The sequence below is a fragment of the Ptychodera flava genome, chromosome 6, assembly GCF_041260155.1.
Source record: "Ptychodera flava strain L36383 chromosome 6, AS_Pfla_20210202, whole genome shotgun sequence".
In the NCBI taxonomy this organism is placed as follows: domain Eukaryota; kingdom Metazoa; phylum Hemichordata; class Enteropneusta; family Ptychoderidae; genus Ptychodera; species Ptychodera flava.
In genome coordinates, this window is record NC_091933.1 from 1,655,001 (window position 1) to 1,680,000 (window position 25,000).

General features: G+C 36.9%; 1 protein-coding gene across 2 annotated transcripts in view; it reads left to right on the forward strand.

Annotated features, from left to right (window-relative positions):
• The window catches only part of LOC139134563 (uncharacterized), a 13,298-nt gene extending 7,399 nt beyond the window's left edge, over positions 1 to 5,899 (forward strand). For both annotated transcript variants that reach the window (XM_070701453.1, XM_070701454.1), the window contains 4 exons: positions 1,127 to 1,264; positions 3,327 to 3,440; positions 3,708 to 3,938; positions 4,183 to 5,899. In XM_070701453.1, the coding sequence (XP_070557554.1) occupies positions 1,127 to 1,264; positions 3,327 to 3,440; positions 3,708 to 3,938; positions 4,183 to 4,760 (1,061 nt within the window). In that variant the 3' untranslated portion in view covers positions 4,761 to 5,899. The remainder of the gene's footprint in view (positions 1 to 1,126; positions 1,265 to 3,326; positions 3,441 to 3,707; positions 3,939 to 4,182) is intronic.
• Positions 5,900 to 25,000: the final 19,101 nt, after the last annotated feature.

Here is a 25,000-nt window from a genome sequence, read left to right on the forward strand (position 1 = left end):
CACATGCCAGTTGTAAAAACCCTATTTCATTTAAGTACATTTATGTAAATTATCAAATATCTATAAATGCATAGATATAGTTTTGCAATTAGAAAGCATTACATAGATTCCTCATACATGTATGAGAAAATATATGTATACCATGTATAGTGAATCAACATTATCAACAGCTGATTTTTAATTAAATCCAAATATCAAAATATGTACACACACGCTTGCGCAAAAAAATTTCGATCCACCAGTAATTTCTGTCCAACCCCTTTGAGGGGTAATTTCAAAATTATAGCAAGTCAGAATGGGAAATCTGAGCATTAACACCTTTTGAGTTTGTAAGGAAGGTCATTTGAAAAAATTTAAGCTTTTTTGGGGGGATTCTATCGCTCCATACCCCTGAGGTGTTTGTGTGTGCAGTTAATTTACTCAAGCAATGTGGGGGGAGGGGGTCATGAAATTTTTGTCATCTTGAAAGGGGGGTCATCAATTTTTTGGTACAATGGGTAGGGGGGGGGTTCACTTATTTTGACTGATGCGCAGGAAGAATTTGCCGGCCCACCCCGGCCATAATAACTGAACGCTCCCTAACCTATCCAGTGCCTCATGGCGAATGGGAAATGTCCAGATTGTAACCATCCTCTCTGCTCGATCAGCTTTACATGCATGCATGTTATTAACTGTGAGTGTTTAGCACCGCCCTCTGCGTTGACGGCAAACATGTGTCTTGAATTTAATTGTTGGAGTCCTTGATAATCTTGACAGTCTCCAAAGTTCACATTTAAGGGTATTAGTCGATCGAATGAAACAGTCTTCAAAGATTTATCATCTAATGCTTCATTTATGCAAAGTTTATTAATGAGTATTGTTTAAGTATGCAAATCAACCGATGAGTCATTATCAATGATGAGTATTCATTTGCCTAAAATTGTGCATTATGTAAAGATTGTAGCGGAATTGTACATTGCATAATATTACAGACAAGGAGGTGAGTAGCAAACATACACTTCCAAAAGATAGTGTATTCTTCTTGTCTTTCAATGAATTCTTCTTTTCATGTCATTCATGCTTACTGATCAGGTATGTGTTCACTTGATTATCATCTATGAATCTCTTGGTGTATCATTTAATACAGGGACTGTCATTTCTACCAATCATCTAGAGGTGAATGTGACAGATGTCTGTCGTGGATGTAGAAATGGAGGACATTGCAATGAGTCTATTGCGGAATGTGTCTGCAAAAGAGGGTTTAAAGGGAGACATTGTGACATTGGTAAGTTTAGAGGAAAAGTAAGACTATCAACATTTCCATACATTGCTGAAATATACATGAAGAAAATCAACTATCAAATGATTGAAGTTCCAAACACGAAAAATGGAATCAGTTCACCAGTGTTTCCAGGTCAACTTTCATTTAGTCAATGCCAAATTTCAGACAATACATGATTTGAAGTCATGCAAACTTTGTAAAATACTCAGCGTTCAGTTTTGATGTTCAAGAGATCATACTGAAAGAAAGGCGCATATCTTCTCCAGAAACAACATTGTTGAAACTATACGAGCAGTGTTATTAAGTGCTTAACTCTCCAGTTGTGGACGCATCATGACACAGAGAATAATTCAGGACAACCCATCAGCGAAAAGTGCAAACACATTATGGTGCTTTATGTGTACTTTACTGAAATTGTAGGATAAGAACTTTCTCGCAAATATGTGACCCACGCAAGGTGCAGATCTATTGAAAATACCACAGATCCATGGAAAATGAATTATTCCTACCATGGTATTGTCTCTCATGTACAGCGGTCTGCTTCTTCGCCGGGAACATGGGCTGTAAACAGCACTGCACTTGATACACACATTGACCCACGCAAGGTGCAGATCTATTGAAAATACCACAGATCCATGGAAAATGAATTATTCCTACCATGGTATTGTCTCTCATGTACAGCGGTCTGCTTCTTCGCCGGGAACATGGGCTGTAAACAGCACTGCACTTGATACACACATTGTACAAAGTCTTTCTGTTTCTGCGTCGCATTACTTCAGTTATAACGCGGTTTGCACATTGTGACAGTATGACAGTATTTCTGTTGTGTTCCAGAATGCCAACCAATAACTTTGTAATTTTAAGTAGACTACAGTGTAGCATAGTAGCTAAGCGGAGTAAATTTTGACCATTTTTTTAAAATTCTATTGTTATTGTCATCAAACAAGTGTCTCATATTCTAATAATTCAAAATTAGTTCTCTCAAAAACTGACAAAAAGATCAAACGGCGGTGCGGTACATAGCATTCGCCTTTTTACATGAACAGATCTTTAGTTTTCGTGTTTAAACTGGGTAGTGCATATTAAACCGCTGTACACCTACCTACATTTGTTTGTTGTCTGTCGGTTGGAAGGATATCCTACAAAAGACTGATAAAATTCAATGAAAATGAGAAACGATTTGCATTATATCCGATAAATTTTATATAACTAAGCCAAATTTGCATAATTTATCAGCTTCGTAAAATTATTCATATATTAAAAAAAAGGAATTAACCAAACGAACCGAAAGAAAACACTTGGATACATAAGTTAATTGTTAACCATTTCTTTGTAGTTGAAAGGTACGGTACGCATAATTTATATATATCATCTTATTGATTATTTGCGAAAAATTTGGCACTTTGTCCAAAATATCAACGCAAAATTAACTTGATGAAATTTTATCAACATAGAGATGACTGTCGCCAAACAAAGAGTGGTTGCACGTATATTACCTTATTTGTGTTATAAATGAGCTTCGTAATTAGACAATTATCCATTAAAATAATCATAAAGATGGTAATGGAATATTCGAGATGATTAGCAGATGTTTTAGTCTTAGGACAGTAATTGAAAGTGAATTATTGCCTTATTCAAGTATAGACACTACGAATTTGCAAATTTGAAGACTTTGCAGCTTGGCAAATATCTATTAAATTACCGGACAAATTTGCACATACAATTTTTGGTCACCAATTTGACACTGGATACGTAAGTGTCAAACTGTAAAGCACGAGGCTAAATATCACATCGATCAATTCATAGAATACTAATAATCTGATAATGACCCGTCTTAGTGATACACACATCTATTCAATCAGTCACTAATTCGTGTATCATTAACATTAGCAATTGGACGGATTTCTTTCCAAAACGAGACCAAGGTTCACATGAAGAATCTGTAGGTTTAGTGTTGAAACCAATGGAAAAATATCACACATGTACCGTACAGTGGCATATAGATTGTTTATCATTCGAAATTAATAAATCGTTTTGTGACTCGTCATTTGTTTGGACTTTACAGTACGTTACAACTGTATAGCTGAAGCTGGATGTTACAACCAGGGTCAATGTCTAGATACTGGTGTTTGTCGATGTACGGCGCACTACTTCGGAGATCGCTGTGAATATAAAGACGGTAAGATGACCGCCAGTTTCATTCTCGATTGTTAGCGTTTTAGAATACTTCCTATTCAATGATTGTGTTTTCAGTTTATTTCTACTTTTGTACTGGCTGTAGAGAAAGAGGAACTGCAATTAACATTTTTTCCTCTCAAGTCAGAAGATCATATAAGTATTTGATATATGACGGCGCTACAAATACCGAATATGTAGCTTAATGAGAAAGCTATCGGCATGTTGTTTGTCATTGTTGTCTAAAATTAGATATTTAATTTAATCTCAGCTTGGTTACACAGAGAAGTAAATCCACACAACGATGAGCGTTCCACCATCGTCTCAGTGACATCAGGAATGATTGTCATGGTAATAATATGTTCAACAATCGTCTGCATGAATTTTAAAAGGCCAAGACAACCATCCAGAGTTATTGCTGAAAACTCAGAAGAATTATCAGACATCGTGCAGGTTGATGGACCACCAAGGATGAGACATCAATTCATTGGACAAGACCGAGGTGAAATATAGGTTCTGTTCATTTAGTATGTCCAAATTGAAAGCGGGGGAGCTGTCCTACAGAGCCAATTCACGTCGTGTCAATGTTGAGAGAATTGATCACGGTGCGGTTTGCATGTTACACAACTTCCGGGAGATTCGGACTTGAAAATACTTTCGATAGTTGATGTCAACATGACCAAGATTTCTTCTGAGCGTTACACTTGAATTCATTTAATCGCATTCGTGTCCCTTTGTCTTAACAGGCAACGCTTGCACAACGAATTGGTTTTCATTCCAAGGAAGTCGACCAAGTACATCGCACGGTGGCGGTCTTCATGGAGTGATGACTGCTCCCGCTGTTCTGCAAGGGACCTATCCAAAGAAGTATACTCTTATAGTGTCCATGGATGATGAGAGCCCAGGGTCGGTGATCACTATGCCGGGAGATAGCCAAAACAGTATACCACCACCTTATGACGAAGCCGTTGAAAGATACAGTGACCCGAGGTCAGACGATTACAATGTTTGGCAACGTAACCAGTCTTCAACTGGAATCTTCATGCAAGTAGCCAAATCCAGTAACAACTTAAATAGCCATAGTAACAGTCCAGACAATTTGAATCTAAATACAAAATTCTCAGGTGAGAGCGGATCTGTGATTTCTTCTGACTGTCATTTTTCAGTGGACGATGACGAAATGGGTTCGATGCGATTGTCATCTAACCGAAGTTCAGTTGCAGCTGGTACTTTACGAAGTTATTCGTCAGGAATAATGGCTTTGAGACGATCTTCCACTGATGACTCCTTTCCTTTTATTGACAAAGATGCAAGTAATCATTGAGTAAATCATGAGTGAATCGTCGATATCTCTTGCATTATCTACACGGAATATTTGATACATTATGTGTCAAGGATCGCGCCATACGAATATTTGATAAAATTCGGACTGATCGCACCATATTGCTTGACCATAAAAATCATTTACATAATCACTACTTATGCAATATTCTGTCTTCAATGTTGGTCATCGGCATCTATAACCTTGACGGCTCACATCACAGTGTCAGTATTTCAACTCTGCAACTAAAGTAATAACATTATTTATGCATGCCAAGTGGCCCTCATCTTTAACAACTTTAGTACAATGTGATAACAACGTATCAGTGTTTTTTACATTTATACTTCAATATCAAATCGTTTTCATAGCTTGTAAGTTACTTAATAAACTACGCAAGTTTGAAAGTTTGATGACAAGGAAACATAGATCATACAAGGATAATGGCCTGGGAAAAAATACGTAGCTGAAGTAATATAGTTGCAGCTAAGTTTATGATCTACAGAACATGAAATGACGCCACCAATCAACGCTGTCTACATCAAGTTAGCAATGTATTATTTTAACTTGTCACTGGACATGGCAGTTTTCATTTAACACTGTATAAAGAATGGATAAAAACTACTGTACTCAACATTTTCAAAACAAAGTTCAACATAATTCTCGTATTGTATATACATAAAAGGTAAATATTTCACTCTGTCCACGTTTTTAGCAAGTTAATTCTGACGGAACATTTCAAATATTTCCCCGGTTACAACTTCTATCTTTGACTTTTATTTTTCTGACTTGGGATATAACTGTCACTTTTGAAAAGAATTGTAAAATTAAGCATATGATCATTTTATTGTATTATTTGCTTTGTCGATGAATTTCGCATTATATCTGCTGAACTTGAACACAGATTGGAATATGAGTATTGGACTGTAGCCCTATCATTTCATGGCAATGATTGCTAGTTACTGGGGTAACATAAGTCTACTGGTAATACCATATTTTCACAGTATTGTGCCAACAATTTACCTCCAACACAGTCATCTTTTCATGATTTTTTTCAGACTTTAATCGACGTATTTTTTTCACGTTTTATTAAACTTTTTAATTATTTAAAAAAATAAAATAACGAATAAACTACATTTACTTACTATCATGATTTAAGGTGGTTTTGAAGTTTGTTTTCGTCTTCATTTCTCAATTTTAGAGACTCGTGTCTTTACACCTCATTTTTTTTCGTTTCATGGTCAAATAATTATGTAACCTTAGTAAATTACGTGTTTAGTAAAGTTATCAGTATTGAACGGTGAGAGGGTCGTATTATAGTTAATGATACATTAGGCCGGTAGAATAGCCTTGAACTAACACCGAAAGCTCCTAAACCCAGCTCCTAATCTTCTTAGAGCAGATTGTTTTCTTTCTGTGCGTCAGTATTCTAGTAATCAACAAGCAGCTCATGATACGTTAAGCCTAAACGCATTTCAGATCGTTCACCATTAATTAATGCAGATTCCATGGGATTTTTCTACTCCATGCAATACTATTCCCATTGTATGAAAGAAGCGTATGGAAGTATGCTTTAAACTCATTATTCTGCCGTTAAAGTCGCAAAACGCATTGGTCATTCCTCTGACCACTTGATGACATCATCTAAATGTCCTTCAAGTGGTCGAGCTTTGTTTTTCTATAGTTAAGCAGCGCTCATAAACACCTCTGAAGGGAGGGGTGGTGGAATTGAGGGGCGATTGGAAAGGTTCGCAGTGTCGTATTTACTGTACTCATACATAAAAACAACACCCAAAAAGGTTAGCACATGTCGTGTGAAACTGCGTCAGTCTACTTTTTGTATCTAGGGAAGCGTTGCATGATACAAAAAGCAGTCCAAACATAGTGATGTAGATCACAGTGATGCAGACAGGTTGAGTATTTATGTCTACACACAAAAATTTACAGTATTCTCCAGCAGAGAATGAAACCTAAGGTGTCTGTGTGTGTGTGTGTGTGTGTGTGTTAAGTTGCCAGACTAATCTTGGCAGGCTACGTTTTACCCCTTGTCATACATACACACTATACTACTACGACAGAGTAACTTTAAAGTGGAACAGTATGCACAGATTGACTGGTTTTGAGGTATTAGCTGAACGTGTACTTGGTCCTGAGTCTCCCAAAATAATTCTATGATATGATATGATCTCAAGAAAAAGAAGATAGTTTGTTAGACTCGATATAATAGACCAAAGACGAATAAGACATTACGGTGTAACAGTTGTACCCTCATAACCAGTCAATATACTACGCATTAGACCATTGTTGACTTTTAGCTTTAATAGTGTGAAAATTTCGTCAAAAAGTCTACATTTATTTTCGGATGGAGTAATTTAAGACAGTTGCAGAAGTTTACACCTTTTAGTTGCAAAGAGGTCATTTTACGTACATTTGTATGCATTGAATCGTCAAGTAAAGGAATCGGCATCTGCACTGACAAACTCTATTCTATTTGATGTTGTTCCTTTCCTCCTGTAATATGTGAACATCAGCTCCAGGTGAAAAACCTTTAACTATCAAACCATATTTCTTCAATCTCTACGTGATTTTGGCGGTCAGTCGGTAAGATTAATGCTAAAACACCACAAAGACCCAGCAGTGTTAATGGTTGCAATGGCGATGCTAATATTGTTGAAATGTGGCGTCAACATTACAGTGGTTTGTTTAATGACGTCCATAACAATAATGATCAAAAGTTTGTTGAAGACACGATAAACAGTTGTAATGGTGTAAATGACTTCATTGTTTCACCCAGTGACATTCGATGTGCAATAAGAAAATTACAGATGGGCAAATCAGCTGGTTCAGATTTACTTTCAGCAGAGCATTATATCTATGCCGCTGACAAAGTGTTTGTACTGCTTAGTATGTGCTTTACTGCAATGTTAGTTCATGGAGTTTGTCCAAACAAAATCTCAGAAACTGTACTTGTGCCAATTATCAAAGATAAGAATGGTGATATCAGTAATAAGAACAACTATCGTCCTATTGCACTGTCGACTATTGCTTCAAAAATTCTTGAATTTGTTCTTTTGAACAGTATGGAGTTGTATCTTGACACGTCTCACTACCAGTTTGGTTTTAAGAAGGGTCACTCTACTGACATGTGCCTGTTTGTTTTAAAGGAAATTGTCAATTATTACAGAAAAAATGGTAGTAACGTCATAATTACTTTTTTGGATGCTTCAAAAGCATTCGATCGCGTGAACCATTGGACATTGTTTAAGAAGTTGATTTCTCGCAAGGTTCCAATTTATATTGTAAGATTTTTACTCATTTGGTATCGGACGCAATCTATTATTATTCGTTGGGGTGATTGCATTTCATCTGGATTTACTGTTACTAATGGTGTAAGACAGGGCGGTGTCCTATCCCCAAAACTGTTTAATGTATATAATGATAACTTGAGTGCTTTGCTTGTAAAATCTCAAGTAGGCTGTAATATCGGTGGAACGTTTATAAACCATTTAATGTATGCCGACGACATTTGCTTGATATGTCCTTCTGTCAAAGGACGCAGAAATTGATAGATATTTGTAGTTCTTATGGTACCACTCATGACATTGTTTTCAATACAAAGAAAACCGAATGCCTGTGTGTCATCTCTAACAAATCTAGAGTTGTACATTTTCCTAAAGTTTACATAAATGGTATACAAATCGCATTTGTAGAAACTAAGAAGTATTTGGGCTGTCTTCTGACGTCTCACTTTTTAGACGATGCAGATATTGATCGTCAAAAGAGATCATTCTATGTTTCAGCTAATATGCTTCTGAGGAAATTTTCGCTATGTTCTTTAAGGGTAAAATGTATGATTTTTAAAGCCTATTGTTACCAATTGTACGGATCTCACCTTTGGTTTAGATATTCCCTTGGGGCTATGATGAAACTGAGAGTTGCTTATAATAATGCTGCCCGTATTTTTCTGGATACAGAAAGTTCAGTAGTGCAAGTTCCATGTTTGTTTCAAACGATCTGTATAATTTTGACAGTTTACTCAGAAAACAAATGTATGGCTTTATGGTACGAATATCTATATGTGATAATGTAATTATTCAGCAAGTGAATCAGTGCTTGAATTTCTCATCTGAATTACGCAAGTTTTGGATTGATTCTCTTTTCTAGTGAGATAAGGTTGGCTGTCAGCACCCTCACCGGTGCTTTATTCCAAGTGTCTTTAAGTTTATTCTTTCATTTCTGTAATAGTGTTTCTATGGACAATTGATGTCCGATTTAAAGAGAAATAAAAATAATAATCTCTACGCTTGTTGCTTCTTTCTACCCATTCGACCAAACATGACTGATATATGATTCACAAGCTCAGCTCAAACTCGGTTTTGAGTTCCATTGATCCACCCCTCCCCGTAAAAAAAAACCCGTATGCTCCCTAAGTTCACTAAACATGCAAAGATAGCGTAATTTACGTTTACTTACTTCTTTATGATAAAGTTAAGATAAGAGACATGGATTAATAACTAGAGCGCAATTTTAGCAGAAATCACGATGTCTGGGATTCAATACGCAAAGCTTACAAAATAAAAAAACAAAGGTAGAAAGAAGAGTTTTCTAGAAAGTTTCTCTACACAAAACTTCAAATAAGCCATATCTTCCCAATATATCATTACGGTGATAGAAACATACATCCGCTTTCAAAACACATTTCCATGACATTTTTTTAAATGAAATAGATCTTCCTGCGTTTTTCGTTCCTCCGTCTGTTAGACTGCATCAAATAAGTTTCATTATCGAACGAAAGAGAAGATAATTAGATGACCCTGCATGCTTATACAAAAAATGTATTCACAATGTGAGAATCGACGTCTTACTCCATGCTGAACACGTACTATTGAACAGTAAGAGAGTGACACTGAATTTCCTGACGATTATGGAGCATGCTTTTCAGACTTTGACTTGATTTGATTAATTTGTATGCGGTCCTCGCGTTGTTTTGTGTAAAAGTGAAATGCACATTTAGTTTGAATCCATGAAGTCATGAGACTGTACGAGCAACGAACTCAATGGATCTGCTGTTTTCATTCCATTCCATTGAGCTGTTGACAGGCAGAACCTTGCCCTGACCGGGTTTAAGACATACTGCGAACAATTGGCTAAAGTCTTACTTTGGTCTTTAACTGATAGTGTGTTCAATAATCACCGAAGGATCACCGGGTGAATACGGTCAACAAGATCTTCAACGTACAAATAATGGCAGCTATGATTCCATTTCAGCGCTGTTTGCCATCCACTGTATTGTCATTATTAAAGCTGTCTTATTCTTTTTCGATTCCCAGAAGCTTGTTAGAAAATTGACAAAAGCACAGAATAAAATTCTAACTCGGGTCAGGACGGTCTGTTTGAGTATTTTGATTCTGAATTCTCTTTAATTATATTAAACCGATGGAACACCGAAGTAAAAAGCCCAGGGCACGATTCCCGGTAACTATAGTAGCTATCAAAACCTGCATTTTTCATTTCCCTAATGGGTTCCAGTGAAGTTGTAGATATTCAAGCAGGATGTGCGCCCTCACATAGCTTCCTACTGAAAAAACCCGCGTAGTAATTCATGGATTGATACCATGGGAGAGAGGAGACGACAACGACGTTTGATATTGGTTTGACAACAGTTTTCAAAATCTATATTAGACCTATAGTTCAGAGCATTGGTGACCAACCATTGGTCTAACTGTGGGTCCACAGCTGTAGTGTTTTACGACTTTTACCCCTCCACCACAAAAAGTCGTAAAAGTCAAAATCAGCCCGTAAAAGGCAGGAATCCTGTCTGAAAACACCACAGCCGTATGGACCCACAGCTACCATTGCCAATGACTGCAGTGAAAAAGTTGTATTTGGTTAACTGCTTGTACATGTTTTTGCTATTATATTGAAAGTTCTGTGGTTATGGGTATTAATATACTAAAATGAGTGGTCAACGACCTTGACATTACTGCAGATTGCTTTGTCAAATACCAATTTTTGTTTCAGATAAAAGTAACCACTTCTAAGTGTTGATTTTTTTCCAGAACTCACCAGACACAATTTGTGAATCAATAAACACTGGTATGGTTTGAAACGGTCACTTTGTCCGTATGGCAGAGTCTGTTTTTTTACTGCATCAAGTTGGCTTAATCGACAGTTAAAGGTAAACTGTCACCTGTTCCAATTTTGCCACAGTTACCATGGAAAGAGAAAATCTAACCAATCACAGATTTTAAGCGGGTGGCCGCTTTTTAAAAACAGCGCCCTCACATAGGGCATTTTGAATACTAAGGAACGCCCCTTTGGCTGTATATGGGCATATTTAGATTACAGGTGACTGTATCGACAGTTAAGTGGCCATGTCGTAGTTGACAAGTCACGCAGTCGCATATTCAAAGAGACTAGAGGAGCGAACACAACGAGTGGCAGCTGTGCCTTGGCAGAAATACGATTTCAGTATTTCTACCTAAAAACGTGAGGTAAATTTTTTTTATTTTTTTTATTTTTATTTTTATATTTTTTATTTATTTATTTAGCACAAATAACCAAATTAATAAGAAAAAAGTACAGAATGTAGCAATGTACAACACCAAAGGAGACAACGGAGTTATTTGTGCATGGATAGCACAGAAAAGTCCGAAGACTTATTTCCACTGTGGTCCATGAAAAGAAGACTACACAATAAATATAAATATAAAAGATGACAAAGAATTCAAAATTAAGTGAAAAGACAAAATGCAGAAAACAGTCGACCATTATGGGACCATTATGTTGAGAAAAAAAAAATTAAAGGACGCTAACAGTAAAATAAAAAGGCAGTATTTATGTGGATTTATAAAGTTTCTATCGCTGAATCTCCTCGTAAATAAACGGTTATAACTATATGTTGTTACTAGCAGCCTAAATTTAGTAACTGAGATCAACAAATATCAATTCTTGAAATATTCTGAAACAGTCTCCTTTTCCTTTGTAATCACTTGTACTGTCCATTGAAATATCGTTTTCAACGCTTGTCCAAAGTATCAAATATCAAATGCTAACAATTTACTCTGAAATATATATATATATTCTGGTTGCATGGCAACCTACAGTCGAGTGAAGAAACAACTAGGAAGAGAATCGCAAATTCTGTTTCGCCAATGTGATGATGATGATGATGATGATGTCAGATGATGATGATGATGACGATGAGACGTCGACGACGATTATTGTTATTATTATCATCATCGTTGTTTTTGTTGGCGTTATCATTGTATCACAAAGAGTCCTTGATATGGCATTAAGAAGATTAAGCTTCGCCAGTGGAATAGACTGCCTCGTCTTCAAAGACTCATTCTGCACCCTCCACCATGCTGAAATATGTGGGCTTTGCACCCTCCACCATGCTGAAATATGTGGGCTTTGCACCCTCCACCATGCTGAAATATGTGGGCTTTGCACCCTCCACCATGCTGAAATATGTGGGCTTTGCACCCTCCACCATGCTGAAATATGTGGGCTTTGCACCCTCCACCATGCTGAAATATGTGGGCTTTGCACCCTCCACCATGCTGAAATATGTGGGCTTTTAAATTTGTAATGCAAGCACTATTGTTATTATTGAGTGAGTCAAATCAAGACTGAAATACAGTCGACAACAGTTACAAAAACTTATGCATGTTTCTCATGTACAAATTGTATCGGTGAGCTGCACACTTCGTGTTGCACAATGCACGTACATGTGGAATGAAGAGACCCAGCTGGTACATTTTAAAAGTGCAGATCAATAGGTGAAACAACAGGAACGGAAATTGACGCTGCGCAGTGAGAAATCAGCAAAATGACAGTCCGTCAGATATTGACGAAGTGCAAAGTGGTATACGTCGGAGCTTTGATTTTACAACAAATCTAAAAGACAGCACTCTTTTGAAGATAAATATAATTGATCATGAAGGAAAAGCATACCTGACTGTCTTATGAATGAATCTGAGCTACTGTATTTAAAGAATCAAACTGACGTTAGTTTGACCATGCATGTTTCGGTAAATGTAATCAAGGCATCTTTCGTTCTTTTTTCAATGAGGGTAATACTATGAATTATTCACTGGGTTCAGAGCCGGTCTAAAATAGGTGACCATATGCCCAACGTCAGAAGGGCAAAACGCCTTCTGCCGCAAGGGCCGGTTAACTGTACTCAGGTTATAATATTTTATGACATGCCTGTATATTGCCAAAAGTTGTTAGATATTTAGAGAAAATATGTTCTCAGACAATTGATCAATTTAAACAGGACACAGACTAACTGGCTGAAACCGCCACCTCGAGACGCGTAGTAATGTATAACACATACACAAAAGCATCGAAACTAAACGTTTACGAGGAGGGAAAATAGTTCCCCTATTTTTTCATATCAGACCGGGTAACCATGGATACAGGGCTGACAAATTCCCTTGCTGTCTCCATTCAGTTCGATGCTTTGACTTGGCGTCTAGATCAAGACATCTAATTTCTGTCGTTTTAATATTTATTTATTTATTTTGTTGCATGCAAATATTCATAAATTTATTATCTATTCTTTTAAATATAATAATATCATTTATCATTAGACTGCAACCATTTTCTTCTAGGCATAATATTCTGTTAGTGTAGTTTTAGATTGGAACACTTCGTAAGATTTACGTCTTGCCTGAAAAAGTTGAGTTTCATTCTCAGTATTTAAGCATATTTCAGTAACTGGGATAACACTAAAGTTCTTCGCCCTCAACCAAATGGTGAAGTGACGGTGTTCGTCGAAAAGCGGAAGGAAGAGAAGACACATTTTGTTATTGTCGGGAATAGGATTTCATTAACCGACAATTGTTTAATGATAAGATTTTTCACTGAGATGTAATGACATTGCAGTTTGCCGAAAACTTGGTCTCTGAATAAACGACTCTCGTTAGTTTACAACGTGAAAAAGCGGTCGGTATAAAAGAACTATTTTCTTTTTGGTGAAAGATAACGTTATTTTCCTTCATTGAAAAAAATCGAGGGCTCTCTTGGTTGTGACGAATGTCAACAGCTTCGCAGTCTTTAGTATCTCCTAATTTTTTCTAAGGTCACTGAGTCAATTTTGCTCGTTGCTATCGTATGTCTATCTGTCAATCTGGAGATTAAATATGTCGAATTCGATTTTCAACGGAACGGGAAGCACACACCTACTGCCTTATTCAACATTTGTATGAGGCCAGAGTTAATCTAACGAGGAATTTGTGAACACAACCCTTACCCGAATGAGGACCTCAAACTGCACCTACAAACATATGAAGATAAAACCTTTGCCATCCCCTTGCAGTATGTCGAGGAAACCATAGCAACTGTGACGTTCCCTTGTGGCGCCATGCGTAATATAGTGAGCACTTTACCCGATACCACAGCGTGCCTGACTTCATGCATGAACTGGAAGATACATATTTGCCAAAACATTGTCAATAGGCAAAAAATATGGCCAAATAAACCAGCAAAATGTTTCAGCAAATATGTCGAAGCAAAATGAAGATGTGTATTGGAAAGGAAATTGGACATATTCAGCAAAAACATAAGATTTCATCGAATGAAAACAGAAAAATATCAAACATGGGGAAATAACATAGCATGCTGGGCCCAGCACCGAGGTATTTTCAGATAATAGAAATTCGAATATCATGGATTTCCCCAGTGTAACTTTCAAATTTTCATACTTCATACTGCGTATTCTAACCCATTTTTGTATATTTTCTACATTGGCAGGCTCTTGGCTTTATTTTGCAGACTTTATCAGCGGCGGGCAGTCATACATGTTAAAGTCACGTACCATTCGTGTTGTTTGGGAGTTATTAACGCACAGAAGCCGTTCTGTTGTTTTTAAAGGAAACACTGTTACTAGTTTAGCATGAATTTAAAGGCGATTGCTTTTAAAAGTACATTGTTGTAAATCCAGAGAGAATTGAAAAGTTAGTTGAAAAGTGACATTGACGTGCACTAATTGAAAAGAATAAAATATACCAAACTATGGCCATGAAATAATAGGTATTAGCTTTGTCAGTGTTACGACTGCTTGCTATTCTGGTTCAAACTTCTAACAGTTCAGTTACATAGTGTTCGTTTTCCTCATCAGTCCGGGTCAGCTCCAAAATTGGAGACTCATTATGATAATGTATTCCGGCATTCAGCCAATCATCGACCAGATTACATCATTAATAAAGTACAGGTCACGCTGGGTCACAAATTACCCAACAAGTGTGATCGGCAGTTTTGGGCCGCTTATTAAGCCCCTGTCTTGTGAATTTCGACGCATTTCGACAGTCAACATAATCCACGTGTTCTGCAGAAGGTCATGTCCAACAAGGAGTCCGATTAGTGAACAAATATTCGAAATATTGACGATTCATTACTACCCCCAGTTTATCGATTTCGCTCAAGTACCGAGAATCATTTTGTGGATGTTCGTCATCTCTATTAGAAATACTGTTATAAAGGTTATTTGTGTAGGTACGCGTATAACATTTTGCAAGAAAGAAGAGCAATGTCAGAGCTTTAAAACGATACCTGTTTTGTAGTTGTCAAACGCAGACTAAAAATGGTACGCGATTTTGAAAATGTGTTGACAGAGTGGCCACACAACTGTTCCCCATACGGTAGAATTTGTATCGCTGCCATCTCCGATACAAATGGGGTATTCTGAACGATCTGTGTAGGTACACGATTTATATTTCGCAGGACTTCAAGCCAGAGTCTAGGAATCACAGCGATATACGGGGTTTGGTTGTCTTAGCCAGAATAAAACTGGTACGCGATTTTGAAATTGTGTTTTGACAGAGTGGCCACACAACTGTTCGACATTATGACAGAATACGGCGCGGGAGTTCGACACAGTATGGCCTACGTAACGAAGGACGCATGTGGAGGTTGCCAGGAAATACAATTTTTACTGATGGCGCGCTGGCCGCTGATTGGCTAATGAGAGGGGGAAAATATTATGGTATAGCGTCTCCAATTTTGGAGCTGACCAGGACTGCTCATTGTAACAATAACGTTATACCATGGCATCCCAGTATTGTAGATGTGTATTATAGTTTCCACATCAGTCATACAAAAGTGGGGCCTGCAGTGACATAGCTGAGGGCCCTGTAACCTCCATAAATATAACATCAACCATAATTGTAATAAAATGCATCCATAAATGTACAAAAATCAACCACAAATGTAATAAAACATCAACCATAAATGTAATTAATCTATATTGTCAGCGCAATTAAAAAATTAGCCCTTCAATATTTATCTATGTTATAAAGTGAAAACAACGCTACACATTGTTCATATCTTGGTTGTGTTGTGTACTTTTAGTGTATTTTGTAAGTGTATTTTACGTCGCTGTTTGGCGTGTAGATCTGATTAGCCACGCCGAGACACAGCTGGAATCTGCGTGTAAGTGCAGTCTCTACTCCAAAATGGAGAGACTGTATAACACTATGATCCTTTAACGCTATGTTTCGAAAGTTTGCCATATTTTCTTCATCAGTCGCCTCAAATTCATCTTCAGTGGATGGAATAATTGATAACGTATTACTGTGTTATCCAACTCTAAGCTGTTGAAGTTACAGTAGGAGAGCTAGGATATCTAATTTTGTCCTATTGTATCAAGGCAGTGTTCGTATTGTGTTTACTAGATTGAAATATAGACGTATGTTCCCGTCAACATTTTTTATTTCGACAAACATCGCCCACATGTTTCAAAGTGATCTAAGATGTACGGGTTGCGAGGAGGTAACCAGTGTACACAAATGCCTCATAGCGCTGCCGAGAAGACTTTTCTGGTGTGGTGTTCACAATACCATGAGGGGGAGTTGAGGAGTTAAAAATAATTATTGTGATGGGGTACCGGAATTTGTAAATTGCAAAGGGGGTCTTGAAAAATATGCCGAACAACAACAATGTCCCGTTTTAATTATTTGAATCTTTATGTAGCTACAAATATTCACTGTCACTCATTATTGTCTATTATCCTAAATCTTGTACTCAAATATGAATCAAATAGCTAGAATGTGGTGGCCTATGCTGTCATAGTATTCAATTTATCGATATGGGTTAGTTGAATCAAAATAATATCCAACTTAAAGGATAGCAACAATTTAATTATGTGTTTCACATACATTTATATACTTCCTAAGAGTGTGATTTTAAATGTATCAACTTACAAGACTTTCTGCATCAGTTGGCATGCCAGAAGTGTCAGGAATGCCATTAAATTACCACCATGGACACATTCCGTTCATCATGTTCATCAAAGACTGTTAACAGAGGTGGAGAGGGTGACAGTGAAAACCGTAGCTGTGATAGCCTAGGGACAGTTTGGGTCAGAAGATGAAGTGAGTGCTAGTGGTATACTGGAATGCGAGCCAGGCTGTATAGGGCTGCATATCGGCGTGTATCAGAAACACATCATAGATTTCACCGTTAGACTTTGCAAACAGATGTAGTCAATGCATATACGTTCATAAGTGTAAAATAAGTGCGAACATTTCAAACCGTGGCACCTCTAATGTCATGGTACTAGAACAGTTACAAGGTTTAGTTACTGCCATACGCCGAGAACAGCACTGTATACAAACAGGAATAACCTCAGCGTGTAAAAGAACTCTTTCTCTAAGGTGAGTTGAGTTTAGTTCATTTTATTTCAGTACAATGTACATTTTAGTTAAACAAATTACACAACAGGAGATGGTCAGTGACAAAGATATAACAAAGCCAGCAAATAAAGTAACCGTACAATCATATACATGTGTTTCACTTAGAAAAAGGTTACAAAAGTTATTAAGTTAAGATCATAAGACAATATGGGGACACATTTCTCTCGTCTATGAATGGCAAAATTTCTGATTTTTATAGATATTTTCTAAGGATAATACATAAATAAGCTTTTCTTCATATGGATAATTTACAGATGACTGACATCCGAATACGTCGCTCTGCAAAAACTATGTTCGTTTTTCATAACAACGCAGAAATTTTGTCCCTAATTGCGTTCATGACTTGCATATATTAGTCTGGAACTATGGGTATTGGTGGAGAGCAGTCATCGGCAGGTTGGCGAGCTGTGTCGATTGAACTGTACACGTCACACATAGAATGGTCCAATGCAAACGAGCTATTTTACAAGTGTGTGTGTCGCTTCATTGTCCTTAGCTATATGCTGCTAGGGACACATAGCATCGTGGCATTACAGTATACTGTACAGCACACAGGCATGGATGCAGGAAGCAACTGGATAGATAGACGTGAATGCAGAAACCAAATATGAATGATAATCTCACAATAACGGACTTTATTTCACCAACGCTCACTTTGTAAGCAACGGAGAAGTTTTTTTCTGAAGTAATGGCGGTCCCGTGAATCGTCCGACTTCGTCAGTTGTGTGGGGACATTGAGTTGAAGCTGTAAGTTTAGAAACATTCTGACTCTGCAAAAGCGGGCACGCAACTGCAACTGTTTTCTAGCTGACATGTGCTGTAATCAAAATCACGACGAAGGACAACAATAGAGAAACAAAAGACAGATTGGGCAGATGTGACATATCAACATGCAAATGTGCGAAAAACGATCGATACGAGTAAGCTAAAGATATGTTTGGCTCAATAAGCGCTATTGAAATATTAAAGGGACAAAGTCGGCCATTTTTTCATGAATTTTATTTCATACAAGACACTACTTATATTGTTTGACATGTTGAAAGATAATGAATGAATGGGTGACCATGCATATATTCGACCCCGGTTTTAGACAAATTAAATGAAACCATCGCGAAAATGAATTAATGGTCATGACCATTAATTCATTTTCGTGATGGTTTCATGTATCGTGTGTAAAACCACAGACGTGGCAAATATGGACAGACTGGAAACGCGGCATGCCTTTTGTTCCATGGTCGTCTCGGTAGACTATTGGCTTTTCATATTAAAATGAGCTTCAAAGGTGTTAAACTTTTTGGAGGCTTTGTTTGTGGTTGATAATGCACGAGATTATGCGAAAAATACGACGAGATGGCATCGTACTGCCAGTCGCGTAGCAACCGTAGTTACTTTGTAAGCTCTCAGGCCAGAAAGACTGCTTCAGGCCAATCAAAACATAACACGCCAGCAGTTTCATAAACATGTCCTTCCTTCACGCACGTGTAAAAGACGGTATGACTGACCGTAAACCAGACAGTATCGATAAAATACTTTCAAATTTGGTTCAAACACACCCATTATATATTCATAAAAATATGAGAGGAATTTTTAAAACGTTAAAACTCACTTTCCTGAAGCTCAAAACACTCCCGTTTTCGCCTGCACGTGAATTCCGCTCAGCACCACACGACAACAACAACACAAATTTTGCTGAACATACTTTCGCTTAACAATTGGCGAAAATCCAAAAATTACCGAAGGATGCATGGTCGGCACTCTTCGGAAAAGAGAGACGAGAGCTACCTGAGGCGAGGCGAACATGGATGGGTCACGTTATCGCTTCACGCCTTAAACAATACCCGTTGCGAGTATGTTGTCTATGTTTGTCTGTGGTAAAACCGGGGTCGAATATATGCATGGTCATCGATTCATTCAATATCTTTCAACATGTCAATCAATATAAGTAGTATCTCGTATCAAACAAAATTCATGAAAAATGGCCGACTTTGTCCCTTTAAACTGCACCTGTATCCAGTTGCTTGATAAAGTATATTGTGCCGATCCAAACTCCCAAATCACGGTGTCTTTGTGAACACGAGTATGCAATGAACTGGAAGCGTCACTCTAACCACGGTCCCCGCACGGTCCCTCCAGAAAAACACTTCCAGATTGACCGTGTAAGCTTGGACAAAATTTTATTTCGTTTTTATTTCATTAAGTCACAATTATCTGATATCGATTACTATTACTGTGAAGGATACATGTGGATAGATACTGATATTTTTTATATCGCGGGTTGTTGAGCCCAACTGTCGAAAATGTCACTTTGACAACCAGTGTCAGAATTTCTTGCATTTTCAAAAGATTTATAAAGTCAATAAATTTGATTTTTCGTAGTGTCTTTGGTGAGGCCAAATAAAAGGATATCTCCCGGGACTTCCCCTTGACCCGACCTGCCCTATTTTGAAACTCTCCGATGCTATTTCTTCCGCATTGTAAAAAATCGCGCATGATTTTGCCAAATTTTACTATTACTATAGGCTACTTTTACTATATGTTTATTGAAAAGTACAAAAAAGGTTCTCGACCGACCTACCCTATTTCCTAGTGGCACGTCAACGGAAACCAACATTTTTTGAGTAATTCTGAATATACCAGAATTCAAATGTAAACACTAGTCTAACAATGCAGTTAACACGTCAATGTATAGACGTTATGTTTATAAGCGCCATAGTTCTTGTTTCAAGATGATATGGCAGGGTTAGCACAAGAGACTGTTATTGACAAAACTGGTGAAGAAAATCATCCAACGCTACAGCTAGCTATAGGCCGTTTGTGAACGCGTGAATGCAGCCTACAAACATCTGACTACGTCATAAATGAAAAGAGGATCCAAGCAGGGCTTACAAACAGTGAAATTAGTGTTGGGTACATTTACTGTCGATAGTCTCTCTCTTCAGGTTCAGTATTCCGAAGTAAAAAAGTAACAGCTGCATAAATACTGTGGATGCAAGTATCGTCACTTACATAGCCTTTAGGCGTCTAGTTGTCTCTAAATCTTCAGCTGTACAAATCGAAACTTCTGAAAGATGTAAAGACAGTAAATGGCTGCTGTGTAAGTCGTGAAGACGTGTACACGCAAAAAATGGACATTGATCAATTAATACAGGTAATCATTTTATATGCAGTAAGGTCAAAGGTCACCATAAGCGCGGAAATTCTTCCGATTCAGTAAAACTTCAAAACAAGAGTTAAAGACTCAATAAAAAATTCAAATTCAGTGATAAGTTTTGACACTCACTGTCGTACATTGTGTTAATGACAAGATGACTAAAATGGTTACTGCATATTGGGGGTTAAAGATTCTTAATATAGGCAAAACATAGTTGGCAATTTTGAGTGGTGTAGGATTACTTTGATAATCTATGATTAAACCTAAAATCAAATGTTTTATGGTAAATTAATTACGAAGTACTGACAATCAAGACATCCAATACAGCGATATCCGGGCAACAAGTAGATGACATATTATGAGTAAAGTCACGGTGTTACCGAACATTTGTTCGTCAATAGTTAATAAAAGCAAAATATATTAAAAGCGGCTTTTTCAGGAGGAATTGACTGAATTGAAGAACACAACGGTTGGCAGACGACAGACTATGTTAATATTTAACCAGCTATTATCACCGACAGCAAAACAACTCATAAGAACGCTATCGGCGTCCGTACAATTCCCCCTCCTCCCGGTCAGATATACGTAAAACAGTAAACGTAAGTAATAAACCTTGACTTAGACTGTGTTCGAGATTACTGAAAATATAAACTTGAGTCACGATCTGTGTACGCTTTTAGCCGGTAGCCGCTATAGAATGACCCTGTTAGAAGCTGGTTTCCTAGACAGAAAGTAACATTTCCTCAGGCCGACACACAATCAACATAATAGTCACGTTCATCGTGGTTTACCTCGGGCCTAGAAATTCCAAGGAATGATGGCATGAAAGTTAAAGATCAGTTATTGAGCATTTTGTTCGCATTAACTTTTCTATCCTGACGACCTGTATGAGAAGGAAGGAGGTAACCCTTTAAAACAGTACAACATACTATTATAACATCAATTTCAATCATATGTATAATAATGGATTTAATCATAAAACCAGATATGAACTGAATATGCTTACGTGTTTTACAACAGGTTAACTAATAGTCAGTAAACAGACTGGAAAATTTTAGCATTTACTCAACAGAACAACTGTGACCCCTGAATGGAAGGAATGACTTTGAGTTTTACAAAATTGCAAACTTAGTTATCAAGCATTGAAATTGACTGCTGATGACTCGACATGTATTGACATTTATCAGACACTACTGGACGCATGAAATAATACAGTATGACATGAATTACTGCATACTTTTTGACTGTTATGAAGTTGTGTAAAACAATTGTACCTTTGACCTGTCTTATATCAAAGTAACAAATCAACGAGCAAGGAGATGTTACGCAACATTTGCAGACCTCGGGATAATAACTAACCAAAACACAAGTACAAAGACAGACATTGTATATTCTGACAGCAGTTCAATTGAGCACACAACGCGGAATGGAAGACAGACTTCTGATAAGACTAGCCGTGTATACTGTCTACTGCCAGAGTAACTATCTCTGACGAGGATTTATTGTATTATCTTTTTCAATATTTTTGTCAATAAACCCAATTCATACCAATATAATCGACATCCTCGTGAGGCGTGTAATAAGAACAATCAGATATCTGTTATATCATTATAAGCTTATGTAGCAGGTTTCATCAACTTTCGCACAGTACTCTCAGAGTTAAATCAATAATTACAAAACTTTATTTAATATGTAAATGAGCTAATTATTAACTTGACACGCCTAATGTTTCTCAGTACAATTACACAATTAAATATTTATCAGATCAATATCTGTAGCAAGTTTCATCAAATGTAATGCTGTAATTTTGGAGTAATATCACTAATTACAAAGTTCAGTAAATATGCAAATGAGTCCTCAATTAACTCCACACATCTAAATGCTTTATACCACAATTAAATATCTGTCGGATCAGTATCTGCAGCAGATTTCATCACATTTGGTGCAGTTATTTCGGAGTTATATGACTAATTACATAACTTCATAAAACATGCAAATGAGCTATCTGTTAACTTGACACTGCCAAATGCTTGTCAGTACAATTAGATATTTATCAGATCAATATCTGTACCAGATTACACTGACTTTGGTGCCGTAATTTCAGACCTAATTACAAAGTTCATTTAATATGCAAATGATCCCTTAAATCACTTGATACTATTAAGTGCTTTACACCACAGTTAGATATCTGTCAGATCAGTATCTGCAGCACAATTTATCAAATTTGGTGCAGTTATATCGGAGTTATATGACTAGTTATAAAACATCATAAAATATACAAATGAGCTATTTATTAACTTGAAACTGCCGAATGCTTCTAAGTATAATTAGATATATATCAGATCAATATTTGATGCACGTATCATCAAGTTTGGTGAAGGAATTTTAGAGCTATGTCACTAATAACAAAAGTTCATTGAATATGCAAATGAGAAGATAATTGACATGACACTCACAGTATCATTATAATGTTCTGAGATTGTCATCTGTGAAAAGTTTCATGAAATTTGGTGTAGTATTTCTTGATATATGTCTACACTGTCATTACCGTCTCCATAGGGAAACCATTGTACGGAAAAAAATGATATTGCATAACTTCATTATATGCAAGCCACACTAACTAAAATCTAATCAGTTCTTGCAAGTAGCATCTGGTACCTGTGTACCAAATCTGACTTGAATCTGTTCTGGCGTTTTTGAGTTATCGTGTAAATAGACAGACAGACAGACAGACAGACAGACAGACAGACACACACACACACACACACTAACATACACACACAAACACGGACAGACAGACAGACATCGCTATGACATTAGTCCACGTGTGAACACGTGTGGGCCTTGAGAGAATATTCAAGTTTCAACAAAATAATCTTTATTTGACCTATCACTAAACTTCGTTCTGGTTAAGTAACCTTTGACTAGAGTTAGTGTTTTTGGATCTTCAATACTTGACGTCGAAGTATATTCATCGATTGCCAGTTGTCATGGTTAGTGAAAGTTTAATGGCGCGAAATTTTTTGATATTGCATTACGATGGCGATAGAAAAGAATGAATGCAACGTTTTTACACAAGTTCTGTAAGGAGTACTTTTTGTTTCTATGTTGGTAAAAGAAATGGCGTGAAACCTTTGTCATCGTGTTATAGAGACACTTTGTTCCTTCAGACTGATTATAAAAGCTGAATGCCAGTACCATTAGTACACAGCCATGTTAAGATAGGTATATCAAAGAGTGTGTACACTCATTTCATCCACAATGCTTCAATTAGGCCGCGTTCAAAAAAAAATGGTGAGGGGGGGCTGGAGGAATCGCGATTGAAATCTTATTTTTTTTCAGATCCCGCCCTCAATACCCTCAAAAATTTTCAAGTCCCCCCCCCTCAATACCCTCAAAAATTTTCAAGTCCCCCCCCAAATTACCATATAGCCGCATATTTATTAGGAATGCACGCAGAGTAAAAAAAAACCATGTAATGTGTCGTTCTGCACGCAAATGTTCAACACTACATCTTATCAGCAGGTTGTAGAGCCATATACCTAGGGCAAGTTTTTAAATTGATTCATTTTTAAATGCATCAGTGAACTTTTTGGATTTCTCAGTCTAAGCCGCTTTGAGTTTATCCAACTCTGGCCAGTTCAATGGCACCAGTTGAAAAGCACACAAAATGACAATCATGAGAGAGTATGAAAATTGTGTATTCCTAGCTACGTTTAACCAAATTGTGAAAAAATGAGCACAGTGACCTACCGAATTTTTTTTTTCAAAAGTACAAGACATATACAACTTAGATGCCACTTATAAAATTTTTTACAAAATTGACAATACTGGAAGGTTAAAATATTCCAGGAAATTAATGTTTTAATCTCAGAAATTTTGGGTGTAATAATGGCAAATTTGATAACAAATAAAACATTCCATTTAATCACACATTTTTCTATTTAAATTACAGTCTTTACTGTTCAGAGTTTTACTTTTGTGTTATTGGTACAATGAGATGTGAAAATTTCATTCACTGCATGAACTTGAAATGAATGGTTTTATATATTGATTTTAAGTGATTTTAGAAAAACTGGCTTTTCATCGTGCATTTGTATAAGATCAAGTATGGTGACCCCATCTTTTTTTTCTAATATTTGCTTGTTCTCATATGCCAGAATTCAAAAATTCATGGTAACTGTTAGTCCCCTAGTCTTCTATGTGTTGCTCTCTGGCTGGATCTTGTGTAATTGTTTCACTGTCAATTGAGTGTCCTAGGACCGAAACTCTTCTTAAACTACATCAGAGTCAGAGCTACATGTATCACTGTCACTGCCAGTATGTAGTAGCAGGGCAGTAGTTGTATTAACTTTTCATTTTGACAATATTTTTGTTCAGTTTATACAATTGTG